Raw genomic sequence first — 19,009 nt, 5'->3', positions numbered from 1 at the left:
CCCTATGAGATACAGTGAATCAGACCATGTAGATAAGGAGTGTGTAACCAGCACAAGTCAAAGCAGCACACCACTTAAGACATTAGAGTTGTCTTTCTTTTTCTCCATAGTAACTGTCCCCTGGCAACCAGTAAGAGCCAGTTAATGTCATAGCACTCCAAAGCCCTCTGGCTCCCTCACACATACCCTTCCTCATCTTCTCCAACACCCACATCCTTTCTCTCCTCCCCTACGGCTCCCCCTTTGCATGTGTGCATTTGTGCATCCTCAGCACCTGGGACATTACCTCCCATCTCCACGGGGGAAGCTACATCGTTGACACTGTGAGTGCTCTTGCTTTTCGTGAATTAATTTCATTGTGATAATTTAAACTCTGTATAATTATGATTTATTTAAACAATACATGTAAATGCACAATTTATTGATCATAGTTTATAGACTTTCCATAGTAATGGTAGTATTTGTATTCCTCATTATTTTTATTTGTTTTTTGTTCTTTTAAATTGGAGATTAGCAAGAGCAAAAACTTAAGTAAAACTGACAGAAAAAGTGAGTGTGCTCACTTGTTGCTGATGATTTCATGTCTCTTGATGTGATGATATTTTTTTGTTATTATTAGGCATTAGTTGCTGTATCTGTGTGAATGTACTAAAAAATGTGTTTCTCCACTTATCTGTTTTTCTAGTGGCTCATCAAGTTTGTCAATCAGGGCTTCAAGTTCAACTTCAGATTTTTTGCGGGTGCCTAAGAGAGGAGAGGGAGGTCAACATGGGCTCCAGCTCCTCCTCATATGCCCCCAAAACCATTTACCTGGATGTGGATGGAAAAGTGCAAAAGGTGGGTACAATTCCAGTCAAAGTGTGGTATTTCTGGGATGTATTTACATTGCAAAACTGTGTTTCATCACCCATGTTTATGATAAATGTAATGAAACTGGACACATTTTGGATTTATTTATTTATTTATTGTTGTGTAAATTAAACTAATTTGATTATTTTGTTTGCTTATTTTTTATTTTGTTGTTTCTTTAATTGATTGACCAGCAAATAGTATCATATACTGTTAATAAGATTTGGAATACATTTAAAGACATGCATGTGTTTATTATGACTGAAAAAATGTTGTCCCAGCAAACATGTTGGTACGCCATGCAAGATTGATGTGAAACTATATTAGCAGTACAAACACAGAAAATAATGGATTATGCAATTAGAATAAATAAATTCAATTAATCAATGAAAGATAATGAAATCTATATTGCATTGATTATTTTGGCAATACATTCCAAAATATGTTTTATAATCATGCAGTTGTGACTCATCCACAAGATTTACATTATTTGTTTATTTATTCCTTTAAAGACATTAAGGATTTAATATTGTGTTTGATATTGAATCCAACATTAAACAGCTTTAATTATGGTAATTAAATAATTCATTTTTTTTAATTCATCTTCTTGACCCACATAGCAGATATTCCCAGCGGACTAACGTCACCTGAGGAGGAAATTAACTGGTGATTCAGAGCTGCTAGCCTCATCCTTTTACTTACAGAACCAAACACCTGTTGTTAACAGCTTATAGCATTAATTTCTGCAGCCAACAGCTCTGTTGCACACAAGGGAAAATTTCTTAGCCTATGCTTAAATTTATAGAGGCAGCAATAAGAAAGGAAGTATGTAGGATACAAAATACAGTGCAACACTGACTTATTTAAATATTTATGGTCATAATGGCAGCAGTTTGATAACTTAGTAATCATTTAGGGAAGTCATGATGCATGGTTTAAGGTCAAACATGCGGAGATACAGATAAATAAAACACTTGCTGATGTAGTGACGTAGAGTGCTTCAAGTGGAGAGCTGGCGATGACACATGTCTGCTCAAGAGCTCTGAGCCCCCTGCCTGAGGCTGAATGTTTGTCTGCTACACCTGTTGCTTTCCCCAGATTTAAGATGACAGTTTTTGCACAGGGGTTTATCTACCCACTCTTTGTTATCAACCCTCCAAACAATGTAATCTCTATACATGTACTGTAGTCTTGTAAAGTGGACTGCTTGCATGACAGGCGTGGATAATGCTGCTATCTTCAAGAGATCACTAAAACTCCAGCTGCTTTTCTTCTTTCATTGGTCTCTCAGCTGACTTGACCGTATTCAACCATAAAACAAGCCGGTCCTTACTTTACACTCCAATGTGACTCTGTTGCCTAAAAAAACACATTGAATTTGATGACCCCCACCTCCCAAACCCTGTCTGAGCACTGAGGCTTTATATAAAACAAAAAAACACTGCAGCTGTTTGTGTGCAGGTGTGTGCTTGGAAAGACATTGATTGCACTGTGTTGAATGTTTTCTCATAAAACATGTGACATGATAATAAATAACATCACTGTTATATTCTGCTATAATGTGAAAACCTTCTGCCATAATTTCCATCCATGTGTAAGACTTAATACAAAGTGTGTTTAACGTTTATAGGTGGTGTTCAGTCGGCACTGCAACTCGTGTGACATCAAGGAGCTTCTGTGTTCCTCATCTAACATCCCCAGGTTTGTTTGCTCATTTATTTCTTCACATAAAGATCACATCACTTCATTTCTTTGTCCCTGGGCATACTTAACACATCAAGCTGCACAAAAATGTCATAAAAAAAGTTTAAGCTGCATTCTCATTAATTTCTGTACAGCAACTTGTGCCTGTGTGGGAGGGCAAATGCACATGGTCTAAATATTGAGGGGGGCGAGTACCCTGCATTCACCTTTAGTCTATATTTGTGATATAATACTCTCTGGGCACAATGCACATATGCAGTTTGTATATAACACACACAAAAAAAAAACATATTTATTAACTTTCAAAGCATGAATGTAGATAATTTCTCTTTAATTCTGAAATGATATCTAATGCTACCTCACCCCTCCTCAGTAAGAGGGGCAATGACAAATTTCAAGAGACAACATAGTTGGAGAAATAGTGTAAAATGTTTATATAAAACCGAGTGTAATTCTACTTCTCTCCCTTCTTTAATTCTCCCCCTGTAGGAACACTGCCATCATGATGGTGGACCCAGACGGAACCTTGGTTTCCATAGATCCCACCATGCCCACCAACTCACCAAAGTAACATACCAGCATTATTATATTGCTTTTATTTAGAAATGGCATTTCTATATTAACATCTTCACTTTTCAGTCACTAGCCCATTTCACAGGCTTTTTTAAATCTAATATATATATATATATATATATATATACGCACACGCACACACACACACACACACATATATATTATATATATATATATATATATACACACACGCACACACACACACATATATATATATACACGTGTATATATATGTGTGACAACATATTTTTATCACAAGTTTCATTTAGTAGCTTTGAACTATAACTATACATAAGCTACTAAAGCTAACATATGGAGAGATTGTTCTGCTAGCTGTTAATCTTTGCAAAGCAATGAAAAAATGCTAGCCTGATGTTAAAAATAATGAATATTAAATGTTCCTCTGAATTCCTCACAGTTCTCTGTACAAAGTTGTCCCTCTGTCCACCAGTCAACTTGGAGGTAAGCTGTCAGCAGCTTTTTTTTCTTTCACTCTAAAAAGCTCACAAACACACATACATCCATGCACTAACCTCACACCAACTGTAAAAGTTATAATGAGCTTGAAATATACTAGTCTTGAATGTGAGTGTTGTTTACAATGATTTACCAGGCATGTATTTATGTCTGCAGAGAAGGAGGACATGTTTCAGAACATGTTATCCCAGGTGGCTGATCAGTTCAGCAGGTAACGCCTCAGTTGTTTATGTTATGTTATGGCTGATGCCTGCCCCTCCCCACCCTCACACATACCTCACGCACATACCTGACACAAGGGACCTTCAGTGATAACGCAAGCTCCAACCCAAAAGAGGTAGAAGGTTGAAGGTTTATCAGTCATTTTTTAAACAAAGTTTAAAAAATTAAATTACATTTGTTCTTGATCCTGCTACATTTTAGGAGTTGAAAAATGATATGATTAAAATCACGAGCTGCGATTAAAAATTCCATCCGGTTGCTCAGGCATGTTGTATCCGGGATGTTAGGGGTTAATCATGTCTTTGTGAAGATGTGTGCAGAGCAGTCTCTGATTTCTCGTTGCTGAGTGAGCCTCAGTCACATCTCATCCTCTTCATTCTCCTGCGACCAGACATTAGCTATAAGATGGGTTGGTAGAGGAACAGGTCTTGGTCCAAGTCAGATCAGCCTCGCCCTGATGCCAGCTCTCCTCCCTCTCTTCGTCTGGCACTTTCGGTTTCATTTTTCCCCTCTGGTCTGACTGGCAGCTCAGCGTATGCCGTTGGTGGAGATCCTATCATGGTCTGTTGCATTCGGTCCAAACCCCACACAATTTTTCCCGATGTTGATAAGTGCTTCTTTATCATAGAAGATGTGTTTTAGCAGAAGGGGCCATGGAGTCAAAAAAAAGAAAAGAAAAATATAGCAAAAAAGTAGGCTGCTGCTTGTACATGCACTGCAGAGGCAAGTTTCAATGTGAAAAGGTTTTTGCCTTTATTTTGTTGACCCCATTCCAGTTTTATTTTGGCATTATGACCAATGAACCATGTGAAATATGTCAGTCTTTTATTATTTTCTATTTTTTCCTCTCACAGAGCCTTTCGCATCAATGAGTTGAAGACTGAGATCACCAACAGGCTAGCAATGCTGGAGAAGAGAGTGGAGCGTAAGTGGTATAGTTTGATTGTAAATGGTTTAAACAAAGTGATCTCCCAGAAAATTTCCTTCCTAGTGCTACTGAGATGTTAATAAAACATGTGTTAAAGCCAAACTGTGATATTTCTCGTCATCTTGTTCCAGTGGAAGGCTTGAAGGTGGTGGAGGTTGAGAAGTGTAAAAATGATCTGAAGAAGCTACGAGATGAGATGACTTCAAGAAGTGGTGGCAGGTAAATTAATATTTGGACACCTTGCTCACAGAAGTCAGCAGAAACCAAGTTATGTCAAATCGATGTCAATAAAGCTTTTTGTGATTTATGTCCTTTAAATTTTTATTCCAGATCAAACTGTCCATGCAAATACAACTTCTCAGAGGATGGGAAGAAGGTCACTCCCAGACGAGATGTCCCCAATTACCCAAAGGTACATCCACTGGGATTATTGTTTTTATCACTACTGGACAAAGTTAACTTCATATACAGCCTCTATGAAAGATCTGATGGCCTTGTTTATTTGGCACATACAGTACACACTGTCTCAGGAGACGATTGAGGCGCTCAAGAAGCCAACATTTGATGTCTGGCACTGGGAACATAACGAGGTTTGTTGACATTGCAGCTCTCTAACTCAATCAGCCTTTTCCACAGCATGTTATCCAAGTGACTGAATGTCTTTTGTCTCCCTTTGTGGTTGCAGATGCTAAGTTGTTTGGAGTATATGTACCATGACTTGGGACTAGTGAAGGAATTCAACATGAACCCCATCACACTCAAACGCTGGCTGGTGAATATTAGAGCAATAAAGGACAACTGAGCATATGGTTTTAATATACTGAACCAACATTCAAACACAACACTCTTGTTTTTGCTCCCATTTGCCCCCATTTTTCCCATTTGATCACACAACACAATGCCATAGATGTTTCCGGTTGTGAAGAAGCGTGCCATTGGCATGCTGACTGCAAAATGTCTACTCGAGCTGTTGTCTGTGAATACAATGTTCACTTCACCACTGTAAGACGTCTCTGATGTTGTTTCCCTGAATTTGGCAGTACATCCAACCAGCCTTACAACTGCACAAGTTGGTGATAATGATGAAGTACTGTAGGTCAAGACCCTGGTGTGGATGACAAGCATACAGATGAGCTAATCTGAGAAAATTTGTGACTATTTGTGCAGAAATTCTATGGTTGTGCAAATCAGTTGTTACACCAGCGTTTTTTGTGAGTGAGCTTTTGGTGTGACCATACCAAGGCACATCTGTGTCGTAATGACACTGTTTAGTCAACATCTTGATATGCCGGACTGTGAGGCGGATGGATTATCTTGGAAAAGGGGAGTGCATGAAAAAGTTTTAGATCTTTATCTTAAACCTTTTAAACCTTAGCAATTTTGCTAGAAAGCAATGAGCAATGAAAGAAGACATTACCCAAAATTTAGTGATAAATTAGTCGACGAAGAAGAAGAGAATACATAGAACACAGAAATGACTTATAAAAAAATACAATCATTTTGCAGTATGTTCTAAATATGTAATTATGATCATTATAAATATAGTTTTTCCCTGGTTTGTTTACTTATTCATCCTAGACATTTTTCTCTGACTTTTTAAAAAATATTTTCTAAATCTACAATTTTTTTTTTTTTGAAATGTGTGATATATTTTTTTCCACGTTGCTCACTTCCTTTTTCTCATAGTTTTGAAAGAAACTGCGCCAATTTCCTCTGGTTCAAAAGCTTTGTAATTCTTGTGAAAGGTGTCTGAAATCAGCACAAGAAAAGTGGTTTCTCACCATTTCAAAGGGTTAAACTAGTGTAAAAAGGGAGCAAAAACAAAAGTGTTGCATTTTTTTGTAGTGTATAAACTTCAATGCACATGATGAAAATTTCAAACAAGTTTTTACTTTAGAAGCAGAAGGGTTAGTGTCAGTGCCCCGACACTGATAAGAAAGCTATGTTCGAATCGTAGATGGCCAGAAATGAAAAAAAATGATCTTGTCTTCTAGTTGTCGATTCAGGAGAACTACCGTGACAATCCTTTCCACAATTTTCGCCACTGCTTCTGTGTTAGTCAGATGATGTATGGCATGATTCACCTCTGCAATCTACAGGTGTGGTGCAAGTTCTGAATAATACATTTTTTATTTTTTACAAGTCATATTATTGCTACACATACCAACCAATGACTCTCTAGACTAGACATTTTGCCATTTTTTGGCCAATTTTTAAGAACCCTCTTGATTTCCACTTTTGTCCAGGAGAAGCTGACTCTCACAGACATGGGTATTCTCATGACAGCTGCGGTGTGTCATGACCTGGACCACCCTGGCTACAACAACACGTAAGACTCACTATTCTCTCTGTAGGTGTGTTGACAGATGTAGCACTGCAGATGCCCATTGACCCCAGAATGTTTTGACATCCTCTGCACAACACTGTTGTCAATGAACTGTGAAACTAGTTCAGCATGGAGAGAGTTTAGGTATGAAAACACGCTGATTCAGATTATCGTATTGTTTTTGGTTGGGGTTTCTGAAAGGTGAGGATCTCTGTTATCATGGAAGCTTCATGGGAATATTCTATCGATTCATCCATCCACCAGGTACCAAATCAATGCCCGCACAGAGCTGGCAGTGCGCTACAATGACATATCTCCCCTAGAGAACCATCACTGTGCTGTGGCCTTCCAGATCCTCTCATTTCCTGAGTGCAATATCTTTTCAAATGTGGACCCTGAGGCCTTCAAACAGATCCGACAGGTGAGATGTAAAACTTCCATTTGTCTATTCATGATAAGCATGAGTTTTATGTCAAGCCTCACAGTCTTTGAAGATATTTACTGTAATTAGTCTATCAATCTTAAAGGTCCAGTGTGTAAGATATATTTGCAGAAATTGAATTTAATAAGTGTGTTTTCTTTAGTGTATAAGCACCTGAAAATAAAAAATCATTGTGTTTTCATTACCTAGAATGAACTGTTTATATCCATACATGGAGCAGGTCCTCATTTATGGAGCTCGCCATGTTTCTACAATAGCAGCCCCTCCACTATGAGAGCATTGAAAATACAAGGATTTTTTTTTTTTTTTTTTTTTTTTTTTTACATTAAACTAACTGTTTTTACTGATTAAATACCTGGTCAGTTTTTTGTTTGTTTGGTTGTTTGTTTGTGTTTGGAGAGAAATAGACCTATAGATTCAAAAATAGATTTTAAAAAATCAAAGAAAAAAAAACCCCTCTGACAAGTAAGTTGTCAGAAGCACTTACAAGAACACTAGTGCTTGGCTAGTGGCTCATCTACAGGGAGCTTAACGGTATTGGAGAAACAGTGATTTTCAACACTAATCTCTAAAGGGGAAAGGTTTCAGCTGATTGCAATGTGCAATCCTCACCACTAGATGCCACTATATCCTCGTAAACCCTACACACTGCTCCTTCTAGACTATTTTGATCATAAATATAAGCAAATGTCATGCAAACAGACTTTAGTTTTGCCCTTATATTTCCAGGCAATCATCACTCTCATTTTGGCCACTGACATGGCCCGGCACGGGGAGATACTCGACTCCTTTAAGCAAAAAGTGGACAACTTTGACTTCACCAATGAAGAGCATGTGACATGTGTATGTTTACATTGTGCTTTACAAGATCATGTTGCATCTCCACCCAACAACAGCTGTTAATTGTACTGCATATGCAAAATGTTACCTCAAACCAAGCCTGTATCTGTTGAGTGCTCTTGTAATCAGAGGCCAAGTGGATTGTAATGGTGTAATTGAGAGAGTTGTGTGTAGATGGCTATAGCATGTCTGTTTGTATATGTGTATATGTTTTCAGCTAAAGATGGTTTTGATCAAGTGCTGTGACATCTCCAACGAAGTGAGGCCAACTGAGGTGGCTGAGCCCTGGGTGGACTGCCTTTTGGAGGAGTATTTCATGCAGGTGACCTTAACCAAAAATTTCATATAACTCTTTGAAATCCATTTTCTAAATTCATCATGTCAACTGAAGATAAAGGAAAAAGCACATTTTGAACAATTACTACCATTGACAGGCAAATGTTTCTATATAAAATGACAATATTTCCACTTATATGCTTGCCAGAGTGACAGGGAGAAGTCTGAGGGTCTCCCCGTGGCTCCTTTCATGGACAGAGATAAAGTCACCAAACCCACAGCTCAAATTGGTTTCATCAAGTTTGTCCTCATCCCAATGTTTGAGACTGTAATGAAGGTAGGACAATGTTTTTGCACACATTTGTTCCTTTACAAATACACACACTGATTAATGTTCTTACTGTGGTGTCCAACAGCTTTTCCCTCAAATTGAGGAGATCATGGTTCAGCCTTTGAGAGACTCTCGTGACCACTATGAGGAGCTGAAACAGATCGATGATGCCATGACAGAGGTAGAACCTATGTTATTCTGTGTCTCTTATTCTGTGTCTCTGTCTGTCTATCTATTCATCCATCTGTTATCACAGTCGAGCTTTGTTCATATATGCCGTTAAATCATTTTCAAAAGATCACAGACTTGTCAAACTACATTGCCTGACACATTTGAAATTTCAGTGTTTTTGTTAGTAAGTGAAATTCCCAAAATATAAAAACTTTGAAAGAAAAAAAATGATCATTTCCAGTAAAGGCACAGTTCAATATTTTGGAAATGCACTAATTTGCTTTCTTGCTGAGAGTTAGATGAGAAGGTTGATGCCACTCTCGTATCTGCTTGTTGGATAAGGTTGTGGTCACTAGCTAATTACCTTATCTTAGCACAAAGACTAAAATCTGTATAAAAAGCAAAATGAAAAACAACAATCCGTTGTAGTAGTTATCAGCTCTGACCAGTTGCAAATCAGATAAGCCAGTTTTATTTGTGATGCAGAAAACTAATTTTAAAAAATGCCTCCAACACTTTCTAATCTGTACAGTATTTACCTATATTGCCTCTATCTACAGACCCTTGAGGCTACCAACTACTTGACATTAACTATGAAACTTTGAATTTACTTTTTTTTTTCAAATTCTCTGTCAGAAAGCAGATAAGAGACTTGCCCAAAATGATTTTTTTTCTCATTTAAGCTGTAGTTGGTAACTTCAATACATTTGTTGTTTGCTGAAACTGTCGCTATGTTCACACAGTGCTAGATTAGACAGATTATAGTCTGTGAAAAAGGATCATATTTCTCTGCCTACTCTATTGCCTTGTAGCGCTTACTGCATGTGACAGACAAACTGACAAACTGTTCGGCAGCGGCTAACAATTCAAGATTCTATTACTATATTGCTAGTTTTTCACCTTAAATGTTTTTAGACACATATTTTAGTGTACTGTTTAGCTGTGAAATGAGAAAGTTGTGCTGGGTGGTGAGAAGGCCTGGCACCTCAGTTGACATGCTGAATGCAGTCTACTGAAGAGCTACTGTGCTCAAAACGCCACTGTCTTGGTACATTAAATAATTTGGATTAGTGGAGTCCTGCAGTGTGCTAGCAGTCTTTTTCTTCATTTGTTAAACAGGGCAGATGGGTCACAACATGATTCATATTTGATCAGCACTGCTTTTGACAGTTTGACTGAATTTCACAAACAGTGATTAACAGCTGTGTCTGAGACTCCACAACTCTGATTTGTTGTTTTGGATGAGTTTAGGGAGATTTTAGCAAATGCCATTAGAAGCAGTAGGAAGAGGAGGAGGGACACAATTTCTGTCTCTTGTACTTTGAGAATATAGTAACAGTTTCAGCACATAGGACATTAAGTTGTTATTTTTTGTTGTAAAAGTTGCCAACTGTAGCTTTAAGACTGTGCTTTGGAAATTTGATGAAAATGATATTTTGTGTGGCAACAAACAGTACAAATTTCATATAGTGACTCAGGGGAGGAGGTTAACAAGGCTGTTGGATCCTGCACACACATGCAGTGACCACAGGCAAAAGTGACATTTTTGCACAGTCACAAGCATGTTGTTGTGCCTGCTGGCTATAATAAATTACATTTAATTTGGATTACACTACCATTCTACGCTTGAAGGAACTAACAATGAGCAGTGTAAGGAGTTATAATTACTGCAGAAGTACAGGTTTCCTGCTGTGAGAAGGAGGCATGTAGAGAACAAATCCAAGGCAATCACCAAAGTGTCACTTAAGTTTTCACCTAGAGCTGACAAACACTGCCACTTATCTGTTATGAAATCTTTGTGACATGGGCTGAGTCACACACGCACACACACAAGTCTACACACACCCCTCCAAAATCTTGCTAACATAAAGGTGTGTCTTTTGTTCAATGAGGCACAGAAGAAAAAAACTGAAAATATGTCATTAAGCGGGAAGAAGAAGTAAGCTCTGCAGTGAGCGAGTGCAGTGGTATCTGTGTAAGTAAAAGCAACTAACTGCTTGGTTTGCGTAAGTGTTTAGTGTTAGTGCCATGAATGTGCTCTGTCTCTGCCTCTCTCTGGCCTCTTTGCACAGCAGCTCTCCTCTATAGTGAACTCTATCTACAAAAGCCACACCTTTAGGAATGTGCAGCACTTTCATCACTTTGTATTCGCCTTCTTAGTTAGTTCCGAGTAGTTCATATCAATACTCACAAAAAGGAAAAACCGTGAGGGTAATCGCATTTAGTTGGCTCATGCAAAATTGGTTCAGCGTGAGAAATTCTTGGCAAGTACGAAGGTCTCAGCTGTATAAAAGTTAAACGGCCTACAGAGAAAAAAAATAAAACTTTAGCAGCTTAGAAGAAAGCAAATTTTTGATTTCTGCAATATAATGGCAAAACATTTATTTTATTGGCTGAAAAAGCAAAGGGGTGAAACTGTTGCTCATTTGTTTTCATCTTAAACACCATGTCACCCTTTTTTTTTTGTTTGTTTTTACAATGACAAGATATATTTTCTGCTCATGAACTGAACCGTCTTTTCTGTCATTTTTGCGTTGAACTTTTTCACAGAATTAAAATGCCATCGGATTCTGAGTAAGTTTTGACTTTCGTTGTGCAGAGGTCAATTCTCACTCATAGCTCTCAGGCAAGTTCAGTCAGATAGCCTTTTTCTGTGCTGGACGATAAGCACCAGAACTTTTGGTGGTCAGGCAGGGTTTGTGCTAATCTTGGTACAGCTCACCAGTGTTAGTTTTAGCTTTTCCTGATGTTCCTCTATGCCTAATCGAAGCTCTTATTTTATTGCAGGGGTCTTCTTTTGTGATGAAACTAAGGACAGATTTTAAAACATGTGAGTGAGGCCTCAGTGAAGACATCCTGCACTGAGTTGTGAAGATAACAGCTGGATCAGGATCAGGAGGAAGAGACTGCTCGGCTGCATGCTGAACTAAATTTAGGCGTCAGGATGGCATATTTTGAACTTTGACTTAGACTTTTGCACTGGATGTAACAGAGAGGGACCTGCTGACCTCTTTGTATATGTTTGGTGTTTATGTTGTTCTCTCTATGCTTTTTTAATTTCATAGCGCCTCAACAGTTTGAAAGACCAGTTTCTCCACAAACAAACTTGTTTTAAGATCAATTACCATGCATTTGAAAAATATCCAATGGCTGCAGAATAAGCCCTTTTCCACAAACACACACCGATCATTTCATCGCTCCAATTTTTTTAGTAGAAGAATGAAACGCACCAAAGTGGGATGTTTTCACCTCACTGTAGCAATACACTGCAATACACACACATTTTTGATGGATATGGCGCACTACGTGTTTTCCAAAGAATAATGCAGCTTCACACTTTTACGTTTTGTTCACACACAATGAGCAGTTCATTAAACAATCACACATCAATGTGTTTCTGCTCACCTTCAACACTTTTCAGTAAAATACATCCACATGGTAACATGTGTGTAACAATGTGTCCTGTAAAAAAGTTTGGATATCTCACAATAGATATAAAACTCTGTTTTGTATGTCTATTTATCAGTCACATACTGTCAGTCTGTACATACAAAGGTTAGACAACAAACATTTAGAAATGTGTCTTTAGATGTGTTTTTTTTAATGTAAGTCAAACACATGTATCAAAAAGATTTTAAATACCTTTTTTTTTTCAGAGAAAAGTTGAAAATACTCTTGGATAATTAAAATAAGCGTGGTAACAATGATCACACAGAGTGGCACAACTTCCCTTTGAGTTGGAACCATAGACATAGAATAAAAAGAAAGGACACTGAACTGTTTGCTGTGGTCATTTTACTACAGAAGAAGAATTAGACTGGTCGTTATTGAGGTGACATGTCAGCAGAGCTGTAAAGTGTGTCCAGTTTGCAAAGTCCTCTTTGGCCTTACACCTACTCTTCTTGTTAAACAAATTTTAAAAAAATTCAACCATACAACAGTCCTAGTTTCTCTGTATCACCAAACTATGAATGAAGCTAGCTAAATTGCCTTGGTAACTCACCATAAAGTGCATTTATTTTAACAAATTCAGTGGGAACAAATTTAAACTCAACAGAAACAAAATAAAAATAAAACTCACCAAAACTGTCTCAATTAGTCCTGTTAGCCATCAAGGTGGTGAGTCCTCTTTTCCAACAAACACCGGCTCCGGTTCGGTAAAAATAAACCCCTAATCGACTAAGTTAGGTGTGAAAATATGCTGATCTGCGCACAGTTAATGCCATCTGTTTCTCCTCTCAGTTTTCACTGAGCAGTGGCTTTCACTGGTACGTGGGAGGCAGCTACAGCTTCATTTTACACATTTCAACAAATTAATTAATGAAAAAATAAACAGGGAAATAACAGTTACTGTGATATTTTAAAGTAAAAAGATTGTTTGTCTAAAAACGTACAACACCACAGCTCCTTTGGGTGTTACTACAAAACCTCACCTCAACTTGCCACAAAATGTGTTGTTTATATGGAAGTTTATACTGAAGTTACCCCTGCAACCATGTTTGACGTTGCAGTGGCCACTGCTCTGATCACACTGATTTGAATGGACATGCCTGGTCTGCTCTCATTATATTTCTATGGCTGGAGCACTGGTTATGTGAAAACTTACCAACTGACAGCAGACTTTGTTGCAGAAATTTTACTGCAAAAGATTATTAATTTTACAAATAATTTTGATTTAACAGTCTTCATTAGCTGATGGAGTTTGCACGTTTGTTATGGGGATGAATCTGTTTCATCCATTGCACTTTTCATCCGTTTTGAAATGTTCAATATTCACTTCAGATCCATCACCTGAACAACTAAATGGACTCTAGTCGCTGTTGAAGGCCATGTGATACAAGAAAAAGCTAGTAAATATACCTAAAGGTGGAATTTTTTGTCATATCATTGTTTATTACCAACGCAGAGGCCACAACACACCACAGCAAGTGCCTATTTAGATCACATTTCACTTACGATTTTAGATTCAGTTAAAAACACTTGTACCTTTCACATTATAATCAAACTCCTCCCTTTTGACAACACTGACTGATGCCTCATTCGACCTTGTTTGTAAGTCTGTGTAATCTTTACATCATGTTGTGCAGATGTTCCAGTGATGCTTATCACCCCTTCGTCCTAATTAAGGTACATTTTATTGCTGCATTTTAGACTTGAGTGCTCGCAGCATGTTGAAATATGACTAGTTATTCAGCTCTGTACCAGCCAAAGGTGCCATTTATCTCAGCCTGCACCACGCCCTCTCTCTCTCTCTATCCACAGCTGCCCTTTGAGCCAAATCAGATCTAGGGAGTTCTCCTCCAGCTACTCCGCAGTGTTTTTATTACTGTGTTTTTTAGCAACATGTTGCCAACCTCTGCGGAGCGATTATTGCCTCACCTGTTGGCCTCACCTCACACACACGCTGAATACCACCTACACAGCTCTGATAAAATCATATTCAGAATAACGCACAGTATAAATCACCAAAGGCTTTATTTGTACTGCATTTTTGGATTGTTTATGCATATCAAAATCAAGTAGAAGACTTCATAATGTTTAGTTTCACTCCTCTGGTCTGAAGCTCACTGTGTTAATTCTCGCTATTTACCCACACATTGATGGCTTCTTTTGAATTAATATGATCTTTTGTGTGCAGACTACTGAAGTCTTACATGTAAATCAATGATCTGGAAGCAATAAAAAAAAGAAAACAGTTGAAACAGTAATGTTTGTGTTGCAGTTGAGATGAGAGGAAGTGAGTAAACATATCTGAGTGTGAGTGTTGTTTGAATGAGTGTAATTGCCCATCACCTTCTCTACGTAGCGTGACAGAGTGTATTGACATTCACCTGCAGGAATGCTCTGATTAAACAACATGCTGTCTTATCATGAAAGGATTCTGCACAGCACTCTGCTGCATGGTCAATGATTACAAACACTCAGAAATAAAGAGTTTCTCAGTGACAAGTTAAGCCAATGTGCACTACTTTTATTGTATTTCATAAAAATTACATGAATTATATTTGGATTCACATAGTTCAACACACATATTTTTCTTTTTGTTTTTTTGAGTGGCTCAATCTCTCCTAATCGCGTCACATTTCATTGCCTACACCTACATCAAAAGATAAATGGCTCAGATTGAGGACCCACCCAGCCTGCTAACATGTCATTCAGCGGACTGTTAGATGTTTCCCTGAGTGTAACACTAATTAAAGCAACTGATATTCGAAACCCTTTTGTCATTCTCTTTGCCTTAAGGCTGGGTGTCACATCATGTTTAACTGCCACAATACTTCACTGGGCCTGAAAAAGAATACTGTATCTATTACAAAGGCATCTTTATGGTGATTAAATGAGTGTTTAATTTTTCCCTCACAAAGCTTGCACGATATGGGACTTTAGCATGCAAAGGAAGGTGAGGCATTCTTGCAGTGATATTTGATCAGGAGTTTTATACATTATCCATGCCAATTCAGCATTACAGTAACATAAGTGCAAAAGTAGTTTAATATAAGTTAGAGATTTATTAAAAGCAAAACATGTTTGACTTTGAGGGTATACAACAGAATGCACCGTGATGTATTTTCAAAATGGCAGAGATGGGACCAAGTCATTGTTTTGCATGTTACATGTAAGTCTCAAGTCTTTTCGGTCTAGACCCAAATTATGACAGGCAAGTACTAATTAAGTTCCAAGTCCTAAACTTTGAGTTTTGAGTCCCACCAAATGTAATGTCAATATAATTTTAAATCATGAATGGTTTGAAAAATTAAATTTATTTGTTAGAACAAGTTTGTTAAACAAATCAACAAATGTGCTAAAACAAATTTCTTAACTGTTAAGATCATCTTAGCTTAACATTAGTTTGCTAGTGATGTTAACGTTAGCCACAACTTACCTTTCCTTGTGCAGTTAATGTCGAACTATGTTGGAAGTTGTTTTGCCTGTAATTTTGGACCCGCACATTTTGCATACTGCAATTCATTTTTTGTTGATGAGCACATAGTATTTGTATATGAATGAAATTCTCTTGCCACTTCTTTGAATGTTGTTGGTCTGGTTTACGTGGAATCTGGGGGAATAAGTGTCCAGTTGCTGTGAATGTGCAATAATGTTAGTTTAATCAGGAATCAACGCATGGCAAGGTTTAGGAAAATAAACAGACTTTTTAATCCTTGGTCTTGGGGGAATGGTATCAAGTATTTTCAAGTCAAAAAGCTCAAGTCTTAGTGAAGTCACAGGCCATTATTGTTAAAGTCTGAGTTGAGTTGCAAGTCTCTTTTGATTTTGTCAGGTCGAGTCTAAAGTCATCAAATCTTGATTTTGTCAGGTCGAGTCCAAAGTCTTCGAATTTTGAGTCTGACTCAAGTCCAAGTCATGTGACTTAAATCCATGTTTCTGCAAAATGAGTTTACAGTCACTAATGTAGTGTCGTTATTCATAAACCAGGAATTTTCTTGCAACTTTCTTGAACTTTGGGACTCTTAACAAAAAACATTTGAAAAAATATCTCATTCACAAAACCTTGGTCATGCATTTTCATGATATGTCATCATCCTCAGATTTTGTTGCTACAAGAGGCCTGTTGCTACTGCAGTGGTACACACTGACATTTTAGAGTCATTTCCATAGGCCTGTAGAAGAATGAGCACAGCAACCACCAAACCATTGGCAAAGGAAAACTCTTAATGTCCAGACACACAAAACAGACATCAAACAACTGGGGGTAATGAAGGCCAACTGTTGTGTCGCAACACACCACGAAGACTACAGCCAACAAGCATGTCCATTCTGCATGTGTGAGAGAGAAAATAACTCTCCACACCAGCAGGTGGTGGTAGTTTGTATTACTCACTCAAAAAGGGAAACCTCAAGGCTGGCAGGAAGGATGCAAGAATCAAGTTAGCAAGGATGACAGATCTGCACTGGTGGTCTAACAATGCCTGATGTGGAGCCAGGAAAACTTTTGAATTACTTTGAGGTAACATGATCCAACATAAAACTTTCTACCTAGTTTTATCGCAGCTTATCAGGCAAAAGGCAGGTGAGAAAGAGGTGTAAAGGAATGTTGATCAGAACTGATAAAATATGCAGTTTGCACAGCAGTTCAGAGAGGAGAGAAACACATCCACGGTCTTGTTGTGTCTGCAGTGTTATTGCACTGTAAATATTTGTGCTGTACGATGAGCCTGTTTTGACTTGGTCACATATGATGATAGGAATAGAAACAGAGTGCTTGAGGCAAACCCTTTCTCTCATTTGTTCTGTCATTCAGAAAGCATCTTGGAAACATTTCTAAAAAGGTGTTTTACTACTCATGGTACTACTCATGGGTTTCATGCAAAATTCTTATTAAAAGAGATGGATTTGCAGGTGCAGTTAAGACTTTTGGCCGTAACTAAGAAAAATGATATTTTCTGTTTCCTCTTTTCTTTCCATTTTTCTTCTTTTCTAACTCACTACTTTCCCAGGTCAGAACACACCGTGGAGAATTACTCCCAGCATGCAGTCTTCCAGGGGTTAAGGTAAAAGGACACTCTGTGTGTGTGTGTGTGTGTGTGTGTGTGTGTGTGTGTGTGTGTGTGTGTGTATTGTGTGAGTGTCTTTCCAAAACTGACGTCTTGCAGCAGAAAGCCATGGATGATCCATGGCCTAGTTTTTATGGGAAGCTGGGTAAAACACAAAACACATGGTCTGGAATTAATCCTGACTGTACTACTACCTAGCTGTTTTACTACCATACTTCCAGATTTTTACAGGAAACTAAATCAACTGAATCTGTAAGCTGTAGGATTCTCCGCCAAGTCTATGTAAACACAAGCAACTCTCCCTTTATCTTGTGCTGGACCTCAGATTAGACCGTGGCGTTAGTCTGGGCAATGAGTCAGCCACACAGGCTTTTCTCTGCTGACCAGACAACAGCGAAGCCCAGGCCTGTTTCATGTGAGCAAACATGCACACACACAAAGCTATGCTTGTGGGAGAAAGGCAGTTAAATCATCAGGGATGTCCCATTCCCCTAACTCCCACATTCGCAAGAATGCCTGGCTTTTTGTTTGGCATGTGAGGACACAAGCAAGATTTAGTGAGGACAGTAACGTCCCTGACAAGAATGGCAAGAAGTCAAAGGTCAGAAGTGAGAGTCAACTCTAAACTCTGGTGCTGCATTTTTGTGTCCCCAACTGCATAGTGGCAGAGGAAACAAAAGAGCAGTGTCGAGATGGTGTAATTCTCAGCAGCACCAAAACAGATCTGTTTTTCTCTTCTTTCTCGCTTAGAAAACACATTCACTGCGGCAGTGACTCTGCAAATAACTATCCCTTTAACTGACATTCCCCCATCTCCGTCCTTACAAATATCCTTCCTTATTAATTTTTTTTTCTATTTATGAGAATCAATAACAATCCAAAAAGTCACAAGCTGGTTTAACTGCTTGACTTTTTTACAAGGTAGGAAGACCTCACACACTCAGCCACAGGGCTAAGAGACATCTGCAGTACATCCTGATAAAACAGGTCTTAAACTTAATGTTTCCAAAAAGTGCTATCAGCACCATATGACTAATTTAAGTGAGAAATAAAAGGCTTCCTGTACTTTTAATTCATTGCAATGCCATCAATAATGTTCCTGTTTGTTTGCAATCAGCATTTTCTTGCCTTTTCAATGATTCGAAACATGCTTTTTTTTTTTTTTTTTACAAAGGCTTCTTTGGCATATTGCTTTCATTATTGCACATTAGGGCAACCGCTTCTACCTACTTCACCTTACTCGCTCTCCTTGTTCAAGTGCCAATTAAACAAGTTACAGACGATATAGGGACATCATCATCTAACAGTGACTAAACACTCCAAACAGTAGGGGAGAATGGGGTTGGTTGTCACACTT

At 38.1% G+C, this 19,009-nt stretch overlaps 1 protein-coding gene across 1 annotated transcript; it reads left to right on the top strand.

The window, feature by feature from the left end:
- Positions 1–251: 251 nt before the first annotated feature.
- Positions 252–12,056, top strand: pde9ac (phosphodiesterase 9ac). The gene is made up of 19 exons (XM_042486864.1): positions 252–323; positions 686–837; positions 2,480–2,550; positions 3,043–3,120; positions 3,545–3,588; positions 3,760–3,814; positions 4,680–4,750; positions 4,885–4,972; positions 5,084–5,165; positions 5,269–5,343; positions 5,439–5,525; positions 6,748–6,852; positions 7,000–7,082; positions 7,344–7,500; positions 8,251–8,364; positions 8,579–8,683; positions 8,846–8,974; positions 9,054–9,149; positions 11,927–12,056. Exons 2-19 carry the CDS (start codon positions 769–771, stop codon positions 11,975–11,977), a joined length of 1,560 nt encoding a protein of 519 aa, XP_042342798.1. The 5' UTR covers positions 252–323; positions 686–768; the 3' UTR covers positions 11,978–12,056.
- Positions 12,057–19,009: the final 6,953 nt, after the last annotated feature.

The sequence above is a fragment of the Plectropomus leopardus genome, chromosome 5 (assembly GCF_008729295.1).
Source record: "Plectropomus leopardus isolate mb chromosome 5, YSFRI_Pleo_2.0, whole genome shotgun sequence".
NCBI lineage: Eukaryota > Metazoa > Chordata > Actinopteri > Perciformes > Serranidae > Plectropomus > Plectropomus leopardus.
The sequence above is the reverse complement of the archived record's forward strand: the minus strand, read 5'-3'. Positions and strand labels throughout refer to the sequence as shown.

Coding starts and splice junctions, on each gene's coding strand:
- pde9ac (XM_042486864.1), top strand. CDS start 769: ATGGGCTCCAGCTCCTCCTCATATGCCCCCAAAACCATTTACCTGGAT. Junction 4,751..4,884: donor GCTGGAGAAGAGAGTGGAGC/GTAAGTGGTATA, acceptor ATCTTGTTCCAG/TGGAAGGCTTGAAGGTGGTG. Junction 7,083..7,343: donor CACCCTGGCTACAACAACAC/GTAAGACTCACT, acceptor TCCATCCACCAG/GTACCAAATCAATGCCCGCA.